Source organism: Gopherus evgoodei, chromosome 23 (genome assembly GCF_007399415.2).
Source record: "Gopherus evgoodei ecotype Sinaloan lineage chromosome 23, rGopEvg1_v1.p, whole genome shotgun sequence".
NCBI lineage: Eukaryota > Metazoa > Chordata > Testudines > Testudinidae > Gopherus > Gopherus evgoodei.
The window spans coordinates 12,353,629-12,373,531 of NC_044344.1; the positions used below are offsets into that span (position 1 = coordinate 12,353,629).

At 46.4% G+C, this 19,903-nt stretch overlaps 1 protein-coding gene across 2 annotated transcripts in view; it reads left to right on the forward strand.

Annotated features, from left to right (window-relative positions):
• Positions 1 to 286: 286 nt before the first annotated feature.
• The window catches only part of WNT3 (Wnt family member 3), a 76,833-nt gene continuing 57,216 nt past the window's right edge, over positions 287 to 19,903 (forward strand). Inside the window, exon 1 of one of the 2 annotated variants that reach the window (XM_030541256.1) lies at positions 287 to 378. In XM_030541256.1, the coding sequence (XP_030397116.1) occupies positions 287 to 378 (92 nt within the window). The other variant, XM_030541255.1, reaches the window with a different exon arrangement.

The following is a 19,903-nucleotide window of genomic DNA, read 5'->3' on the forward strand; positions in this document are numbered from 1 at the left end:
GCAGAAGCAGTGCACCCGGGTTCCTAAGTGAACTTAAAAAAAAAAAAGAAAGAAAGAAAAAAGAAAAAGAAAAAAAAAGAAATCTGATTATCCCAGCAATGTCTCTCGCAAAAGGGTTTCTCTGTGCCCTTCCCCAGTGAGGGCTAGGAACAAAGTTGGGGGGGGGGGAAGTGGAGGGATGACTGACAGCCCTGAACTATAGAATCATCCCTTACCTTAGGCCATGCAGTCTGATTGGCTGCCTGCTGACATCCCCAGCCCTGCACTTTTTAATAGAAGCTTTTGGATGATCTACAGGGGGAAAGGCTTGGAGAGGTGCGTTTCTGACAAGAGAGAAAGTCATTCTGCACTTCAAGGGACTTTGTTTGACTGTTTGGGGTGGGGGGGGATACTTCATTTTCACCCTTAATGTTTTTCTGAAAACTTCACTGAGATTTTCCCTTGCACCAGTCTGGACTAATGGATTACCACCTGCTTGGATTAATTTTATCTTTTCTCTTCAGTGGCACAAAGGTCTTAGCCGGGTACCCAATTTGGTGGTAAGATTTCCCCCCGAGTTTTTATGATTAATTGATGGGTTCATTAATTATTAGCGACGGGATTTGTGTGTGTGCGCATGTTTGGTTCCAAAACAATTTCTGTAGCTTTGCCTGGTCATTCATTAAACATTTCGGGGTCATTTTTAAAGGACAATGTATAGGTTTATCCCTGAATGACAGGGGATTTCTCCAACCCCCTTCATTCTCCAATTTCAGCAATTGTGGTGGTATTTAAAATAAATATACAGGGATGTATTTTTATTCACTGTGCAATATAATATTCATCTGTCACAGGACTCTGGCTTTTGTTCGTAGGTAGATTTCTCCTCCGCTTCTTATTAAATATGGCTTTATCCATTATTATTTTTTAAATTCTATTTTCTTTTGGACTGCTGCAGTTTGGGGTCTTCTTTTTCTCCTTTTGTTTTCTTTGGTCCTTCATGTGAATTTAGTCCAGAAAATATGCAGAGGACACAAATGACACCCGAGAGATATGTTATATTGCAGATACGTCCCTTATTTTCTCTTACCCCAAAATAAAAGAAACCAGTTAGAATGTGACTGATAATTGACCTGTAGTATTCAACCTTTTAAAAATAAAAACATTGACAAAATGTCATCAAAGGTTAGATCTCTCCTTGAAGAACAGAAATGCAAAACAATCATGGATCACTTGAAGATAGAAGATGTTTAGTACAATGTATAAGATAGTACAATATTTCAGTCAATTTCTCAGTTTATCACATATGATTTCTCATTGGGATGAGTCTCTTATGTCTCTATACAATGTAGGTAGGGGACTGGGTATGTATGGAACCAAGAGGCAGAAACTAGTTATGTCAAAATATTTGAATTATTTTTCCCCCTTCCAGAAAAGCTTTTTTTTATTAATTAATTAAATCCCTTCTATGCAGACTTGGTGATGCAGAGAAGTAGGTTGGAGTGAACTTGGAACTGGGCTGCCATGTCTGGGGAAAGAAGAAGGGGAACAATCATTAAACAAGTCTGTTAATTATCGTGGGGATTAAGAATGAAAATTTCAATTATTGCTGTCAAGGCATGTCTAATAATGTGACTATGAGTATATAATTTCTAATCCTTTAAAAGATACGCAGACCCCGTAAAACGGGAAAATCTCAGCCTGGTTTTTTTTTTTTTTTTTTGCAAAATAAAATTCTCTACCCTGATCACGAATGCTGAACTTGAGGGCCTATGCCTGGCGCTGGAGGTCCACCAAAATGAAGACCTTGTCAGATTCCTTTAGACCCTTCTCCTCCTCGTTCAATAATCAAGACTGTGAAGCAATGCGTCTGGAGAGGGGGGTGCCTGCTGGGTGGCTGTGTCTAAAGAGAAAAAATGCCTTTGGAGTTGCACAGGATGATTGGACTTTGGTGTGCAACCAACTGTTTGAGAATCCAATTGGGTTCTCACCCTGAATGAGATTCTGACATAACTCAGTTAGGGTTAAATAATTGAGTCAGGAGCCATCTGCTGAGATTTTCATACTGAGGAATGAAAATCCCCTGGAAGAGAGAGATCTGTTTTCCTTCTCAAGTTGAGATTTCTTCCTTAGAATGAGTCTTCTCCCTGTTGGCAGAGAAACACACCACAGAGAGTGCATTCCCCAGGCCCTTGGCTTCCCCAGGCACAAATCATACAAACAATGGTCAGTCACACAAATATGTTGGGCTCAGCAAGCAGCGACAATGGGAGCGGAGAGAGTTAATCAATCAATATGGAACTTGCCTACAATTCAAGTAATCTGTACCTTGCATCGTTTAGGAGAGCCCTGTTCCCTGGCAGTGTTCAGAGTGCTAGAGGAGTCTCTGCCACACAGATATGATGGGGTGCCCGAGTCTTAAAATGGGGGTGGGCAGACAAAGTGGCTAAAGCTTTTGAGAGACTTTTTGCAGGCTGAGTAGCAGCAGGCAATGATTATCTGGAGCAAGGACTCCCTGGCAGTTTGAGAATTCTTGCTGCTAAGACCATGCCTTCCAAAGCAGAGGAAATAAACAAGAGCTCCAGACCTAAGGCTCCAGTTCAGCAACACACTTCCCCACACTCTTAATTTTAAGCATGTCCTTAAGTCTCACTTAAGTCAAGTGCTTAAATGCTTTGCTGAACTGTGTTCTAATTTACTTTGCAATAGTGCCTACGCTGAGAAGCACCTTTAAAAGGCAGCTGCCTCCTTTTAAGCACTCCCTCTAAAATACCCTCACGAAGTACCCGGTGACCTTTAGCTGTACACCAACCTCTGTGAGATGAATAATTGCTAGACCTTTAGGTAGGTGCTTGATTTGGGTTTCACCAGACCTCAAGGCTCATAGACTCAAGATCAGAAGGGACCAGTATGATCATCTAGTCTTACCTCCTGCACAATGCAGGCCACAGAATCTCACCCATCCACTCCTGTAACAAACCCCTAATCTATGTCTGAGTTAGTGAAGTCCTCGGATTGTGGTTTAAAGACCTCAGGATGCAGACTGTCCTCCAGCAAGTGACCCATGCCCCATGCTGCAGAAGAAGGTGAAAAACCTCCAGGGCCTCTGCCAGTCTGCCCTGGAGGAATATTCCTTCCCGACCCCAAATATGGCGATCAGCTAAACCCTGAGCATGTGGGCAAGACTCACCAGCCAGCACCCTGGAAAGAATTCTCTGTAGTAACTCAGACCCCACCCCATCTAACATCCCATCACAGGCCACTGGGCATATTTACCTGCTAATAATCAAAGATCAATTAATTGCCAAAATTAGGCTATCCCATCATATCATCCCCTCCATAAACTTATCAAATTACTCTTGAAACCAGATATGTCTTTTGCCCCCACTACTCCCCTTGGAAGGCTGTTCCAGAACTTCACTCCTCTAATGGTTAGAAACCTTCATCTAATTTCAAGTCTAAACTTCCTAGTGGGTGTAGTCATTCTAGAGCAACCCCATGGGGCATTTCCCTAGCCCGTGTTGGAATATTTGCCTCTCAGACTACATTCCACTTCCATCTGCAGTAGGCCAACCCCACTGAAGTCAATGGGGTTGAGCCAGTATAAATGGGGGCCAAACTGGATCCTATTGTATGCACAGAATGTGTCAATGTAGGCTAGGAAAATACACTAAGAAACAGAGCCAAAGTGAATAGTAGGCAGAGTCCAAGGTCTCTAGAACAATTCTGATTCTTCTGCAACTCAGCTAAAGGATTCAGTTCGGGCTGGAAATAAACCAATATAATGTCTTTCAAACAAGGAATAAGAATAAACAAAGATAAAATCCACTGAGGGACTCGCACGTCCCAAAGTTTTGTGACACTCAGGCCTCATGGTAGCAGCTGGATAGACATAATAGATAAGGTCTGTCCAGGTTTTCCCAAGATTGTCCCTTCTTTTAATGTATCCATCCTGAGATATCTGTAAGGGTGGTCAGTACACACTGCCAGCTGTCTAGTTTTATGGGCTCAGGATCATCCTGGTTGTCCTGTTTTGTGTACCTCAGAGATGGCATTCCTAGATGTAGAAGATATCTCCCAATATCTGGAGCTGTTACAGTCTATCACAGCCACAAAAGAACCAATCAGAAGAGTCGAACGATGGAGTATTCCCAAAACCAGTCTATTGGGTCAATACAGCACATACTAAAATTGAGTCCGGTATCCACGTCTGATGAATGAATCTTCAAAGGCTTGATCCTATAGTTCTTACCACAGCAAATCTCCCCTTGCAGTTGACGGTCACTCTCGTGCACTAAGGGCTTCTGGACTGGGCTGTTGGTCTCTCTTTCTAAAAATTAACATGTGAGACAGGGCAGGGAAACTGGGATGATTTTTCAGTCTGCAAAGTCAAACCCAGACTGAATGTTGGTTGGGATCCAGGTTCCATTTTATCTGAGATTCTGTAGTTCTCTGGGATTGAGGTAAATGGTTCCAGCCCAAATGCATATAACATACATTTTATATATAAACCTTTCTGGAAAAGGCCCTGATTCACCAAGGTTCTTCAGCATGCATGAAACATTGGAGAGAATGGGAAGTAAATGGGACTACAGACATACTAAAGTACCTCGCTGGGTCTCCTTCCCACCCACCCACTCATAACAACCATTTAATAAAAAAAGAGACAGTCCTGCCCCCAAAAGCTTACATTCTAAATAGACAAAACAAATTGGGTGAAACAATAATTAGAAACAGAATAACAAAACACCTGGATCATGTTCTGATGGGATCTTTAAAGGAAAATTGTGTCTCACTAATCTCTTAGAATTCTTTGAACATGTTAATAAAATAGTGGAAAAAGGAGAACCCATTGGAGTTTACCAGTTGAATTTATTTAGACTTCCAAAAGGCATTCAACTAGGTCCTACACAAAAGGCGCTAAGTACTTACAGCATGAGAAGCAAAGTATTATCAGGGATCAAAAAATGGCCCAAGATAGAAAGCAAAGAGTAGGATGAAATGGTTAATGTTCAGCATGGAAGAAGTTAACAGTGGGGGTCACAAGCTTCCATACTAGTTCCTGTGTTGTTTAATACATTGATTAATAATCTGGAAAGAGGATTGAGTTGGAAGAGGGCAAAATTTGCAGATGATTTGAAATCATTTAGGTTAGTCACCACCAGAGAGGAGTGTGATGAACTTCAGAGAAACTGGACTATGCTTGGTCAATGGGCAACATTTTGGCAAATGAAAGTCAGTGTTGATAAATACAGAGTAATTCACACTGGAGGGAAAAATAATCTACTCACATATTTTACAGGGTTATAAATTAAGGGTTTCAACTCAAGAAAAAGACCTGGGTATCATTGTTGGCAGCTCAGTGAAACCTCTGCTCAATGCGCAACTGTGGTCAAAAATACAAACAAGATGCTAGGATGTATAAGGAATGAGATGGAGAATACTACATAATATTCTAATGCCATGCTATAAAGCAATGTTGCAGACTCGCCTTTGAACTGTGTGCAGCCCAGGATCTCCAAAAGGCTATTGCAGAGTTAGAGGGGATTCAGAGAAGAGTGATGAGATGATGAAGAGCCAGGAAAGACTTTTATATGAAGAGAGATTGAAACAATTAGTATTGTTGCCTTAGAAAGGAAACAAATAAGATATAAAAAAACATATAAAATATTGAAGTGTCTAGAGAAGATAGATCAGGAAGTTCTGCTCTCTTTGTTTCAGAACGTGAGAACAAGGGACATACTTTGAAATTAAAAGGTGGAAAATTCAAAACTAATAAAAGGAGATATTTTTTCCACAGTTTGTAATTAGAATGTGGAACTCACTGCCACATGAAGTTGTTGAGGCCAAGATTCAAAGAGAGATCGAATAGTTATATGGATACCAAGAAAGTCCCGAGTTAATGAAAATGAACATTGTGGAAGGGTTATGTAAGCTAATCTCTAACTATTAGAGACCAGGGTGAGACTTAATGTTGGGAGCAAGATACTGGGCTAAATGGACCTTGGATCTGACGCAGTCTGGCAATTCATAGAATTGTATGGTCGGAAGGAACTACAAGAGTCATACAGTCTAATCCCCTGTCAAGATGCAGGATTTCCGAGGTTCCCAAGAAAGACAAAGGGTGGGAGGGAAGGTGACTTACCCAAGGTCACACAACAGATTAGTGGCAGTGTAAAGAATAGAATTTCCTAATGCTCCCAAAGGGTTAATAGTGAGGTCCATAATACAACTCTTTCTAGTCCTTAGGACTGGGGCTATTATGAAAGATCTTCTGTTATTACTCCAGTGAACCTGAAAGCTGACTAATGGGATCTGAAAATGACTCCGCTTGCATGTGGTGTCTTGAACTAGTGCCTGATCTTCATGGGTGCTGAGCACCAGCAGCTCCTCCCGATGTCAAGTGGAGTTGTGGATGCTCAACCCCTCTGAAAATCAGGCCCAGGTTGTCTCAAGTTGGGCTTCCAAAAACCAGACACCACTTGTGAAACTATTGTCTTAATGGACTGGAAGAGTCTCCAATAGCTATATCATCAACTCTCGCCTAGTACAGGTCTTTGTGCCCCCTAGTGGCTTCATTTCAAGTAAGACACATGCACTTAGCTCTGAAGGTCTCTGGTTGAAGCCCTATTATAGGGTTATGACGATATAAAAAAGCAGAATGTCTATCAAAATTCTATGCTTTTTATAACTGACATTCCAGTAACATAGTCTAGCGGCTGCAACTAGATTGTGTTCAATGTTAATTCCCTGGTTTATGGCTTATTAAGCAGTTCAGTTACTAATATTCATTCCCACTGGTGACAGTTCCTTGGCTGTGGTGAACTGAGGGGGCCGCAGGATAGTATTTAGTGGACAGGACTGGAAATACGCTGGCAATCTATTTTCCCTGCTGTTGCTACCACCGCCATCTGTGCGGTCCCCATCCTGTGATTAAATAGAAGGTTCCAAAGCTGTCAGGCCTTGACCCGTCCCAGAGCTAACCACTTAATTGGTCTTGAGGGTCCGTAGCTGTATTGCAACATACAAACTATGACCTGAAAAGAATGTTAAGTTTGCAAAGTCAAGCACCCAGAAGTCAAAACTGCCAGATTTACAGTTCCCAATGCCACCATAATTCAACCCCCTCATGTGTATGCATTTTGACACTAAACTGAGGAGTGGTAGATATGCTGGAGGGTAGGTACACGATACAGAGGGACCTAGACATATTAGAGGATTGGGTAAAAAGAAACCTGATACGGTTCAACAAGGACAAGTGCAGAGTCCTGCAGTTAGGACGGAAGAATCCCATGCATAGTTTGCTCAGGAAGAATAGACAGGGGAAAAAGGGTGGAGGTGTTGCCTTATATATTAAAAAGGTACACACTTGGACTGAGGTGGAGATGGACATAGGAGATGGAAGTGTTGAGAGTCTCTGGATTAGGATAAAAGGGGTAAAAAACAAGGGTGATGTCGTGCTAGGAGCCTACTACAGGCCACCTAACCAGGTGGAATAGGTGGATGAGGCTTTTTTTAAACAACTAACAAAATCATCCAAAGCCCAAGATTTGGTGGTGATGGGGGACTTCAACTATCCAAATATATGTTGGGAAAATAACACCGCGGGACACAGACTATCCAATAAATTCCTGGACTGCATTGCAGACAACTTTTTATTTCAGAAGGTTGAAAAAGCTACTAGGGGGGAAGCTGTTCTAGACTTGATTTTAACAAATAGGGAGGAACTTGTTGAGAATTTGAAAGTAGAAGGAAGCTTGGGTGAAAGTGATCATGAAATCATAGAGTTTGCAATTCTAAGGAAGGGTAGAAGGGAGTACAGCAAAATAGAGACAATGGATTTCAGGAAGGCGGATTTTGGTAAGCTCAGAGAGCTGATAGGTAAGGTCCCATGGGAATCAAGACTGAGGGGAAAAACAACTGAGGAGAGTTGGCAGTTTTTCAAAGGGACACTATTAAGGGCCCAAAAGCAAGATATTCCGATGGGTAGGGAAGATAGAAAATGTGGCAAAAGACCACCTTGGCTTAACCACGAGATCTTGCATGACCTACAAAATAAAAGGAGTCATATAAAAAATGGATACTAGGTCAGATTACAAAGGATGAATATAGGCAAACAACACAGGAATGCAGGGGCAAGATTAGAAAGGCAAAGGCACAAAATGAGCTCAAACTAGCTATGGGAATAAAGGGAAGCAAGAAGACTTTTTATCAATACATTAGAAGCAAGAGGAAGACCAAGGACAGGGTAGGCCCATTGCTCAGTGAGGAGGGAGAAACAGTAACAGGAAACTTGGAAATGGCAGAGATGCTTAATGACTTCTTTGCTTCGGTCTTCACTGAGAAATCTGAAGGAACGTCTAACATAGTGAATGCTTACGGAAAGGGGGTAGGTTTAGAAGATAAAATTTAAAAAATAGCAAGTTAAAAATCACTTAGAAAAGTTAGATGCCTGCAAGTCACCAGGGCCTGATGAAATGCATCCTAGAATACTCAAGGAATTAATAGAGGAGGTATCTGAGCCTCTAGCTATTATCTTTGGAAAGTCATGGGAGACGGGAGAGATTCCAGAAGACTGGAAAAGGGCAAATATAGTGCCCATCTATAAAAAGAGAAATAGAAACAACCCAGGAAACTACAGACCAGTTAGTTTAACTTCTGTGCCAGGGAAGATAATGGAGCAAGTAATTAAAGAAATCATCTGCAAACACTTGCAAGGTGGTAAGGTGATAGGGAATAGCCAGCATGGATTTGTAAAGAACAAATTGTGTCAAACCAATCTGATAGCTTTCTCTGACAGGATAACGAGTCTTGTGGATAAGGGAGAAGTGGTAGATGTGGTATACCTAGACTTTAGTAAGGCATTTGATACGGTCTCGCATGATAAATCCTTATCGATAAACTAGGCAAATGCAATTTAGATGGGGCTACTATAAGGTGAGTGTATAACTGGCTGGATAACCATACTCAGAGAGTAGTTATTAATGGCTCCCAATCCTGCTGGAAAGGTACAACAAGTGGGGTTCCGCAGGGATCTGTTTTGGGACTGGCTCTGTTCAATATCTTCATCAACGACTTAGATGTTGGCATAGAAAGTACGCTTATTAAGTTTGCAGACGATACCAAACTGGGAGGGATTGCAACTGCTTTGGAGGACAGGGTCAAAATTCAAAATGATCTGGACAAATTGGAGAAATGGACTGAGGTAAACGGGATGAAGTTCAATAAAGATAAATGCAAAGTGCTCCACTTAGGAAGGAACAATCAGTTTCACACATACAGAATGGGAAGAGACTGTCTAGGAAGGAGTATGGCAGAAAGAGATCTAGGGGTCATAGTGGACCACAAGCTAAATATGAGTCAACAGTGTGATATGGTTGCAAAAAAAGCAAACGTGATTCTGGGATGCATAAACAGGTGTGTTGTAAACAAGACACGAGAAGTCATTCTTCTGCTCTACTCTGCGCTGGTTAGGCCTCAACTGGAGTATTGTGTCCAGTTCTGGGCAGCGCATTTCAAGAAAGATGTGGAGAAATTGGAGAGGGTCCAGAGAAGAGCGACAAGAATGATTAAAGGTCTTGAGAACATGACCTATGAAGGAAGGCTGAAAGAATTGGGTTTATTTAGTTTGGAAAAGAGAAGACTGAGAGGGACATGATAGCAGTTTTCAGGTATCTAAAAGGGTGTCATCAGGAGGAGGGAGAAAACTTGTTCACCTTAGCCTCTAATGATAGAACAAGAAGCAATGGGCTTAAACTGCAGCAAGGGAGATTTAGGTTGGACATTAGGAAAAAGTTCCTAACTGTCAGGGTAGTTAAACACTGGAATAAATTGCCTAGGGAGGCTGTGGAATCTCCATCTCCAGAGATATTTAAGAGTAGGTTAGATAAATGTCTATCAGGGATGGTCTAGACAGTATTTGGTCCTGCCACGAGGGCAGGGGACTGGACTCGATGACCTCTGGAGGTCCATTCCACTCCTAAAGTCTATGAATCTATGCACTGCTACAGGCTGGGGACCGAATGGCTAGAAAGTAGTTCTGCAGAAAAGGACCTAGGGGTTACAGTGGATGAGAAGTTGGATACGAGTCAACAGTGTGCCCTTGTTGCCAAGAAGGCTAATGGCATTTTGGGCTGTATAAGTAGAGGCATTGCCAGCAGATCGAGGGACATGATCATTCCCCTCTATTCGACATTGGTGAGGCCTCATCTGGAGTACTGTGTCCAGTTTTGGGCCCCACACTACAAGAAGGATGTGGAAAAACTGGAAAGAGTCCAGCGTAGGGCAACAGAAATGATTAGGGGGCTGGAGCACATGACTTACGAGGAGAGGCTGAGGGAACTGGGATTGTTTATTCTGCAGAAGAGACAAGTGTGGGGGGGGGGATTTGATAGCTGCTTTCAGCTACCTGAAAGGGGGTTCCAAAGAGGATAGATCTAAACTGTTCTCAGTGGCACTAGATGACGGAACAAGGAGTAATGGTCTCAAGTTGCAGTGGGGGAGGTTTAGGTTGGATATTAGGAAAAACTTTTTCACTAGGAGGGTGGTGAAGCACTGGAATGGGTTACCTAGAGAGCTGGTGGAATCTCCTTCCTTAAAGGTTTTTAAGGTCAGACTTGACAAAGCCCTGGCTGGGATAATTTAGCTGGGAATTGGTCCTACTTTGTGCAGGGGGTTGGACTAGAACTTCCTGAGGTCTCTGCCAACCCTGATATTCTATGATTCTATGAGAGCCTTTAATTACAGGGTCACCTGCTGCTTTTCCCACAGGACCCCTACCTCAGTCAGTTCTCAGGAGGGAAGGTGCCCACTAATTGGGCAGCTAGTCAAAATTTCTTTTTAGCCCATTCAATCAGTGTATGGCCTTATTTACGTCCACCATGCAAACCCTGCTCTGCATACAAAGTCATTCACTCCTCATGGGTGTTTCTGTAGTGCCATCACTATCCCATTGGTGAGCGGTGAGATGGTACCGTTGTCCTCTTTGCACAGGAGGAACTGAGGCATAGTTAGCTAGATTCACACAAGGACTAAGGCACCCAGCTGTCACTTCATGTGCATAAACCCCAGAATCAGGCCCCACTGGGAATCCCAAAACTCCTGCTCAGCTGCTGCCAAATCCTGTGAGCATCTAAACTCACTCGGAGCCTATATTTTTGCAGTAAAAGCTCCCTGTGCACCTAAGTTGCTGCCTCTGGGTATGCACAATACAGCTCCTCACCAGACATTCAGACGCTCAAGTCCCAGAGCGATGCACAAATGGGGGAAGACAGGTGTTCCTCCATCTAACACGCCTGCAGGACCAATCCAGTAAACATGCTCAGTGCTCACCTGCTGGATCAGCCCCAACAGGGAAGCTTACATATGGCAGCAGCAGACACCTGGGCTATGGGATAGTCTGATATGGGGCTGCCTCAATCTCCCCCTTTGAAGCTGTCCCATTGTGGAGAACTGGTGGCCTGCGCTGTGCAGGAGGTCAGACTAGATGATCACAACTGTCCCTTAAAGCCTCTGAGTCTCTGACAGCGCCATTGGTGGGGGGCGAGAGGGAGTGCAGACGTGGATGACTGTGGTTGGAGCATTCAGAACCCTCTTCAAATCCTCTCTCCCCATCAGCTGGTGCAGGGACTTGAGTTGGAGTTTCCCACATTCCAGGTGAATACTCCAGGCACTGGGCTAAAAGCTGGGGCAGGGGGGGCTCTTCCCACTCCCACACGGGGGCTTCTTGCAAAACCAGCACAGCTGCCTAACTCCAATGGAGGGTTTACAGCTGAGAATCCCAAGCAGAGAGGGCCAGGGCTGAGGACATGCCCTGCATGCTGGCACCTCCCACTGGCTAGCTTAGGCCGCTCCCTACATACCTGCCGGCTTTTGTGAATCACTCCCTACAGTATTAATGTTACAGGGAGCCTGGCTGCAAACACAGGCTTTGTGACTCAGTGATTTTCTAATTGCCTAAAAATTACAGGGATTAAGGCCAAAAGCGTCAAGTGTCCACTAACTTTGGCCAACCTTGAGATACGACGGACTTGAGTTTTTAGAGCACCTTGCATTACCCAGCACTTCGTAGGTTCAAAGCACAGCTCTCAGTGACCGCCTCTGGCAGCTGGGGTGCTCAGCATGTCTGCAAATCTGTGTGGCTAATTGTGCAGCCACCGGAGCCAGAGGCTGGGGGCCTCGGCGAAAAGTTTGCTGTACGCGACTTGGCCAGCCCCACATAGGGGCTCTGCGGTAGCAGCAGGGACAGGCTCCACTTCTCCAAGGTGTTAGTCAGCTGCCCTAACCACAAGACCTTCCTTACTCCTCCAGTAACCCCCTGCCTCATTCATCCCACCCCTTCCAGCTTCTACAATACATAAGGCAGAATCCCACAGGCAAGAGCTTCCTTCATTACACAGCCCTGATTCACTCCCAGGGCACCCAACTGCCGCTTTAGGCATCTAAATCCCAGAATCGGGCCCTACTGGGATTCCCAAAACCCACACTCAGTTGCTGCTGAATCTTGTAGTTGGCTAAACTTGCTCAGTGCCTGGTTTTTTGCAGTGAAAGTTCCCTGCAGGCTTATTTCTGCCTCTGGCACCCCAGGCCAGGCATGTGGACACCGAAAGCCCAGAGCGATGCCTGAAGTGGGGGGAAGACAGTCATTCCGCTGCCGACCTCACTTGCAGGGCCTGATCCAGTACACATGCTCAGAGCTCACTGCCTGGCTTAGCCCCCACGGGCAAGTGTACATGCTGCAGCAGTGGCCCCCACCTCCTGTCAGCCCAGAGGTTAGGGTGATGTCAGGAACTGTGGGTCTTTCCCTGGATCCACAGGGCTTTGAGGAGCTAGTAAGCTCCAACCAGCCAGCCGGTGACCTGCTAACAGTCACTATAGCAGAAGCTGGACCCCATCAGAGCACTCCAGTCCTGGAACTAGAGTGGCAGGTTGCTGTTGGGGGGGGCTAATTGGTTCACAGCAGGGGTCGGCAACCTACAGCACGCATGCCAAAGGTGGCACGCAAGCCCATTTTTCATGGCGCGTGGGGCGGGCTGAGCTGCTGCGCCCGCCCCCGCTCTGGGGTTTCTACTGCTGGCCCCTTACCAGCTGGGGTCCCGCCCGGTCCCACTCAGCACCCGCTCCTGGCCTGGGGGAAAGAAGCCCAGGCTGGCAGCGGGCTGAGACCCCAGCTGGCAAGGATCCAGCAGCCGAAACCCCAGAGCGGGGGCGGGCTGAGCTGCTCAGCTCACTGCTGCTCTGGGGTTTCCACCGCTGGCTCCTGCCAGCCGGGGTCCTGCCGCTGGTCCCACTTAGCGTCAGCTGCTGGCCTAGGGGAAGGAACCCCAGGCTGGCAGTGGGCTGAGACCCCAGCTGGCAAGGAGCTGGTGGTGGAAACCCCAGAGCGGTGGCGGGCTGAGCAGCTCAGCCTGCTGCCACTCTGGGGTTCCCACTGCTGGCCCCTTGCTAACTGGGGCCAGCAGCGGGCACTAACCTTGCTAACTGGGGCCAGCAGCGGGAACCCCAGAGTGGCAGCAGGCTGAGCTGCTCAGCCCGCCACCACTCTGGGGTTTCCACCACCAGCTCCTTGCCAGCTGGGGTCTCAGCCCACTGCCAGCCTGGGGTTCCTTCCCCTAGGCCAGCAGCTGACGCTAAGTGGGACCAGAGGCAGGACCCCGGCTGGCAGGAGCCAGCGGTGGAAACCCCAGAGCAGCAGTGAGCTGAGCAGCTCAGCCCGCCCCCGCTCTGGGGTTTCGGCTGCTGGATCCTTGCCAGCTGGGGTCTCAGCCCGCTGCCAGCCTGGGCTTCTTTCCCCCAGGCCAGGAGCGGGTGCTGAGTGGGACCGGGCGGGACCCCAGCTGGTAAGGGGCCAGCAGTCGAAACCCCACTCAGCACTCCCTGTTGGCCTGGGGGAAGGAACCTCAGGCTGGTGGTGGGCTGAGACCCCAGCTTGCAAGGAGCCAGTGGTGGAAACCCCAGAGCGGCAGCGTGCTGAGCTGCTCAGCCCGCCACCACTCTGGCAAGGGGCCAGCAATGGGAATCCCAGCTGGGGTCCCACTCAGCACCCACTACTGGCCTGGGGGAAGGAACCCCAGGCTGGCGGTGGCTGAGACCCCAGGTGGCAGGAGCTGGTGGTGAAACCCCAGAGCGGAGGTGGTCAGCCCGCCGCTGCTCTGGGGTTCTGGCTGCTGGCCTCTTGCCACTGGGGTTTCCGCAGCCCCACTCACCTTGCTTCCTGTTGGAGTTCCAGGGCAGGCCCCCTGCCAGACAGGGTCCAGGCTTCCTGCCCTGCTCAGCCCTACCAGCCACCAGCTCCACTCACCTCAGCTGCCGATCTGGGGTTCCAGCCGCTGACCTCCTGCCAGCCGGTTATCAACTTATAACTCAGAAGCCTGTGTGCAGCTTAAAGTATCTAAATAGGTGCCACCAGACATTGCAAAACTCAGCAAGGAAAAGGAAGGGCAAGGATCACACTAAACTAATAAGATCTGCATTTTAATTTAATTTTAAATAAAGCTTCTGAAACATTTTGAAAACCTTATTTACATATAACAGTAGTTTGGTTATATATTATAGACTTATACAGAGACCTTCTAAAAAACATTCAAATGTATTACCGGCACGCGAAGCCTTACATTAGAGTGTATACATGAAGACTTGGCACACCACTGCTGAAAGGTTGCCGACCCCTGGTTCACAGCTTCTCTGTAAGCCCAGCACAGCACCAGGAAGTAGTCCAGGGAACTGCGACCCCCTGCTCCTGTGGCTTGACTCCTCCTGTCTGAATTGTGGTTCCAATCTCTGGTTTGACTCCTGATCTCCTGGTAACCTGACCCAGCTTGACTCTGGTCACCTATCAGTGGTTCTGGTCTCAGTTTGTCTCCCCTTCCTGATCTCCTGGTAACCTGACCCAGCTGACTCTTAAGAACATAAGAATGGCTAGATTGGGTCAGACCAAAGGTCCATCCAGCCCAGTATCCTGTCTGCCAACAGTGGCCAATGCCAGGTGTCCCAGAGGGAGTGAACCTCACAGGTAATGATCAAGTGATCTCTCTCCTGCCATCCATCTCCACCTGCTGACAAACAGAGGCTAGGGACACCATTCCTTACCCATCCTGGCTAGTAGCCATTAATGGACTTAACCTCCATGAATTTATCTAGTTCTCTTTTAATCCCTGTTATAGTTCTAGCCTTCACCACCTCCTCAGGCAAGGAATTCCACAGGTTGACTATGTGCTGTGTAAAGAAGGACATCCTTTTATTTGTTTTAAACTTGCTGTCCATTAATTTCATTTGGTGGCCCCTAGTTCTTATATTATGGGAACAAGTAAATATCTTTTCCTTATTCACTTTCTTCACACCACTCATGATATTATGTACCTCTATCATATCCCCGCCTTAGTCTCCTCTTTTCCAAGCTGAAAAGTCCTAGTCTCTTTAATCTCTTCTCATATGGGACCCGTTCCAACCCCTTGTCATTTGAGTTGCCCTTCTTTTGACTCTTGTCCTGTGACTGCACAGCCTGACTCTGACCGCTAGGGCTGGCTGCCTAGGACCTGGCCATGAAAGGTACTCACCTGGGAAGTGGGAGACCCCTGGCTCAAGTCCCCCTCTGCCTGAAAGGGAGAAAGGCTTTGAACAGGTATGGGCCACTTCTCCCATGAGTGCCCTAGTGACTGAGCTATGGGATATACTGATCCAGGGCTTCCTCCAGTTCTCCTGCTGAAGCTATTCCAGTGTGAATAACAATTGACAGCGTGTGAGCATGAGACTCTCCACCTGTGAGGTGAGAGACACGGGGCTGCTCTCCTGCTCTGATCATGCCGATGATTTATTCACAGTGGAACAGATTCAACAGGAGAGACTGAGGGAGCCCCACCCAGAACACTCTGGAGCCCGGTGGAGAAAGCGCTCACCTAAGAGGGCAAACCCCTGCTCAGAGCCTTTCACTCCTCCTCAGTTCCACGCACAATATCTTAAAATTCTGCAAAATGTATGTCAAAATAACGCTATATAATCATGCCAGTTTCAATTCTTTTGTAATTTATTTCAAAATACCCGTCAGCAAGTAGGTCTGTAGCAATACAGACACACACAAATTCCTCCAGGAGCAGAGAGTTAAAGAAATCCCTTTGACAGCCTAGTTCCTGTTTCTCTGCCCCCCTCCCCTGCCCAGAGCCCAGCCGGGGGGCCAGAGACTCACAACCCCTCCCCCCTAGAGCCCACCTCCGGGGCCCTCCCCCAGCCAATACACCCGAATCCCCTTCCGCCCCAGAGCCCAATCACAGCCTCCCCCCCAGCCAATACACCCGAACCCCGTCCGCCCCAGAGCCCAACCACAGGGCCCCCCCAGCCGAGATACCTGCACCCCCTTGTCCTCAGAGCCCAGGGATCCAGAGGAAGAAGCAGCCTGATGCTTGGTCCCAGGCTTGCAGAGCTTCCTGCATGCTGCCCTCTCCTTCCATCAGGGCATGCTGAACTGCAGCTGCCAGGGTTTGTAACAATAGCTAAGTCTGGTAATAATATTGCAAGACACTACAATGAAACCCTGCTAGGGTACATCACAGAATACAGAATATCAGGGTTGGAAGGGACCTCAGGAGGTATCTAGTCCAACCCCTGTCCATCAACAGGATCATAGCTGACAAATATGCACTGCAGTAATGGTCTGTTACAATAAGGCGGTGTTTAGGAAATGCTAGGGACCTGCTCTTTGAACATAATGTCATTGGCTCTTTGTATGAAACGAAGTTGGTTAGCTGAGAAGTAGAGTATTCAGGAATCCTGGGAAAGGAGGGGATCCAGTTATCAGGGTTATAAAATCCTGCCAGACAAGGGCAGCTCTAGGCACCAGCAAAACAAGCAGGTGTTTGGAGCAGCCCACTTGCAGGGGCAGCAGCCGGCAGGGATAGAGCCTGGGAGCTGGGAACAAACAGGGGGCCCTGGGAGCTGTAGTTCCTTGGTTATCTCCCTGCCTATAGAGCCAGCTCTGGAGCAGGGAAAGAACTACATTTCCCAGCATTCCCTTGGCCGCTATCAACAGGAAAGGGAGGGGAAGGGAGTGTGGTAGCTGAAACCTCATGTTGCAGCTTGGTGTGCATGGAGAGCTCACTGCTAGAGCAGGGGGGCACTGTAAATGGGGAACAAGTGTGCCCAAGGAATAGAAAGCTCTGGCCCAGATATCCCCTTCAGCAGACATCCCCAGACTGGATTAGGGATACTGGTGTGATCTCACCTTGCAGCCCCTGACCCGCACCCCCTGCCGCCCCAGTCCTGGGCTCTCCTCCCCCGACCTGCGCCCCCCTGCCACCTCAGCCCTAGGCTCTCCCCCCCACACACCCTGTGCTGACCCAGCTCTGGGCACCCGCCTTCCCCTCCACCAGTGCCCCCCCCACCCACACCCCCCCCCTGCCACCCGAGCCCTGGGCTCTGCCCCCTCCACCCGCCCCCTCTGCTACCCCAGTCCTGGGCTCTCCTCCACCCACCTGCACCGTCCTTCCGCCCCAGCCCTGGGTCACTGGTAACTTGCTGCCAGGGTGGGTCATTCAGCAGGAATTTTGGATGTGCACAGAACACAGACAGGATTGGTTCCCATATGGTTACAGAACTGCAGTAAAGTGAAACAACTTTCAGCTTGTGTGATTGGAGGATATCTGGGTGCATATTATAAGACTGTCCTCCATAAATGAGGAAAAGTTGAAGTGCCTTTATTATTCTTTTGTCCCACTCTTTGTTTCTATGGGGAATTTGCCAATGCAATAGCACTGTCTTCCTCTTAAACAAACAAAACTAAAAAAATAAAAAAAGGCAATGGCAATTGAAAATAGAAATTCCAGTCCTAATAACCACTGGGAAGCATTTCTTGCTCAATTTTACCCTACTTTTTCTACAGCAAGTTACAGTGGATCAGTATATTTGATTTGGGAGAAATGAAGTAACAGCTGCCCAAACTGAGTTTGAGCACTCCCGAATTTTGAGGTGTTCACATCTGGAAGGCAGGTGCTAGATTCCCTTTCTGAATATTAGCTAAATCTGGAAAGGAAAAGTCAACTTCTGCTTCCATGGCTCAGAAGTGGAAATCCTCCTACGTGCATGGTACTGTATCTAAAGCTGCCCAGGTCCAGTAGAGCCTCCCCTCCCTTACTTTGCATTTTAAATTCTGGTGGGATCCACGTACCTCCCTTGCTAGGCTTCAGATAGAGAGGGGCACTGTCCATTTAGTCCCTCCAATTCCTCCTTTGGGGGCTGCAAGGTGAGGTCACACCAGTATCCCTAAGCCAGTCTGGGGATGTCTTCTGAAGGGGATATGTGGGCCAACCAAACCCACATTCTGTGGCATCACATTGAATAGTGAAATTTTCTTTACCTCACGCTAATTAGGCCCAGCCACTAACTTTTGGATCCATTTGAAAGCATCTTGCTGTTGGGTTTCCCAACACCATCCAGCATCTCTGTCAATCATCTAACATTGACTGACACGGGGAGGTATGGCAGGAACTTGAACAGATCATTAACAAAACCCAATTGTGGGCAAGGAATGTCCAAAATTGCTTCAAACCTGCTTAGGGTCTGTTTTTATACCCTCTGTGTGATATGCAGCTCAGCTAACGGATGCAGTCTCCTTTATTTCTCATTTGGTTTGAGCCGCATGTGATGTGCTTTATTGAGCAGAGCTATCAGGTTAGGATTTTAGCCTCTTCATGGGCATCTCCACAACCAAACACTAAGATGTCATTATAAATAGCAATTTTCTAACTCAGAAAGTGTTGCTGCCACCATAGGGGAATCCCCTATTAGACCTTGTCCTCACAGATAAAGGGGAACTGATTGCAGAACTAAAAATGGTAGCTTAGGTACATGATCATGACTTGATCATATTTATAATGTGCAAGCAGAATAAAGTCCGGACCAGCAATATATGTACTTGGTGTCTAATAGGGCCAATTTCATAAACCTAACAATTATTATAAGCTAAATCAGATGAGAGAAAGAATTTAATTAGAAAAATGTGAACGTTAATTGGGAATCATTAAAAAACTCCTTACTAGATGCCCAAAGAGCCATAATTCCACAACTGAGAAAGAAGGCTATGCTGGTTAAAAGACTGGCCTAGTTTAGAGAGGAATGAAGGCAGCTATAAAGAAATAAAACAAATGGAAGAAAGGGGAAGTTGATAGTAATGAAATAAACCAGAAGTTAGGAATTGTAGAAAATTGATTAAGGAAGCAAAGGGACACAAAGAGAAATCTATGGCCAGCAGAGTTAAGGACAATAAGGAGCATTTTAAATACTTTAGGAATAACAAGAATCCTGACAATGGTATTGATCCATTACCAGATGGAAATGGTAGTATTATCAATAATAATGCAGAAAAGGCAGAATGTTCAATAAATATTTATGTTCTGTATTTGGGGGAAAACAGAACTCTTTCCATCCTACTGGGATTTCTGGAGGATGTTAAACAGAAGTTACTAAAGTCAGATATTTGTAAAATCAGCAGGTCCAGAAAACTTGCATCCAACAGTTGGTTGAGGAACTCACTGAACTGTTAATGTTGATTTCAGTAAGCCTTGGAGCATTGGGGAAGTTCTAGAAGACTGTGAGAAAGCTACTGAGGATGGCTCATCATAGACCTGTCAGCATGACATCAGTCCTGGGCAATATAACAGAGTGGCTGATATGTCTATTAATAAAAGAATGAAAGGAGGGCAATATAATTAATGCAAATCAACAGGGGTTTATGGAAAATAGATCTTGTCAAATTAACTTGATTTGATGAGAAGTTTGACTGATAAAGATAATAGTGTGGATGTAATATACATAGACTTCTCTGAGGCATTTGACTTAGTACTCCAGAACATTTTAATTAAAAATTTAGAATGACATTAAATTAACATGGCACATATTAAATGGATTAAAAAGTGGCTAATCGATAGGTCTCAATGTA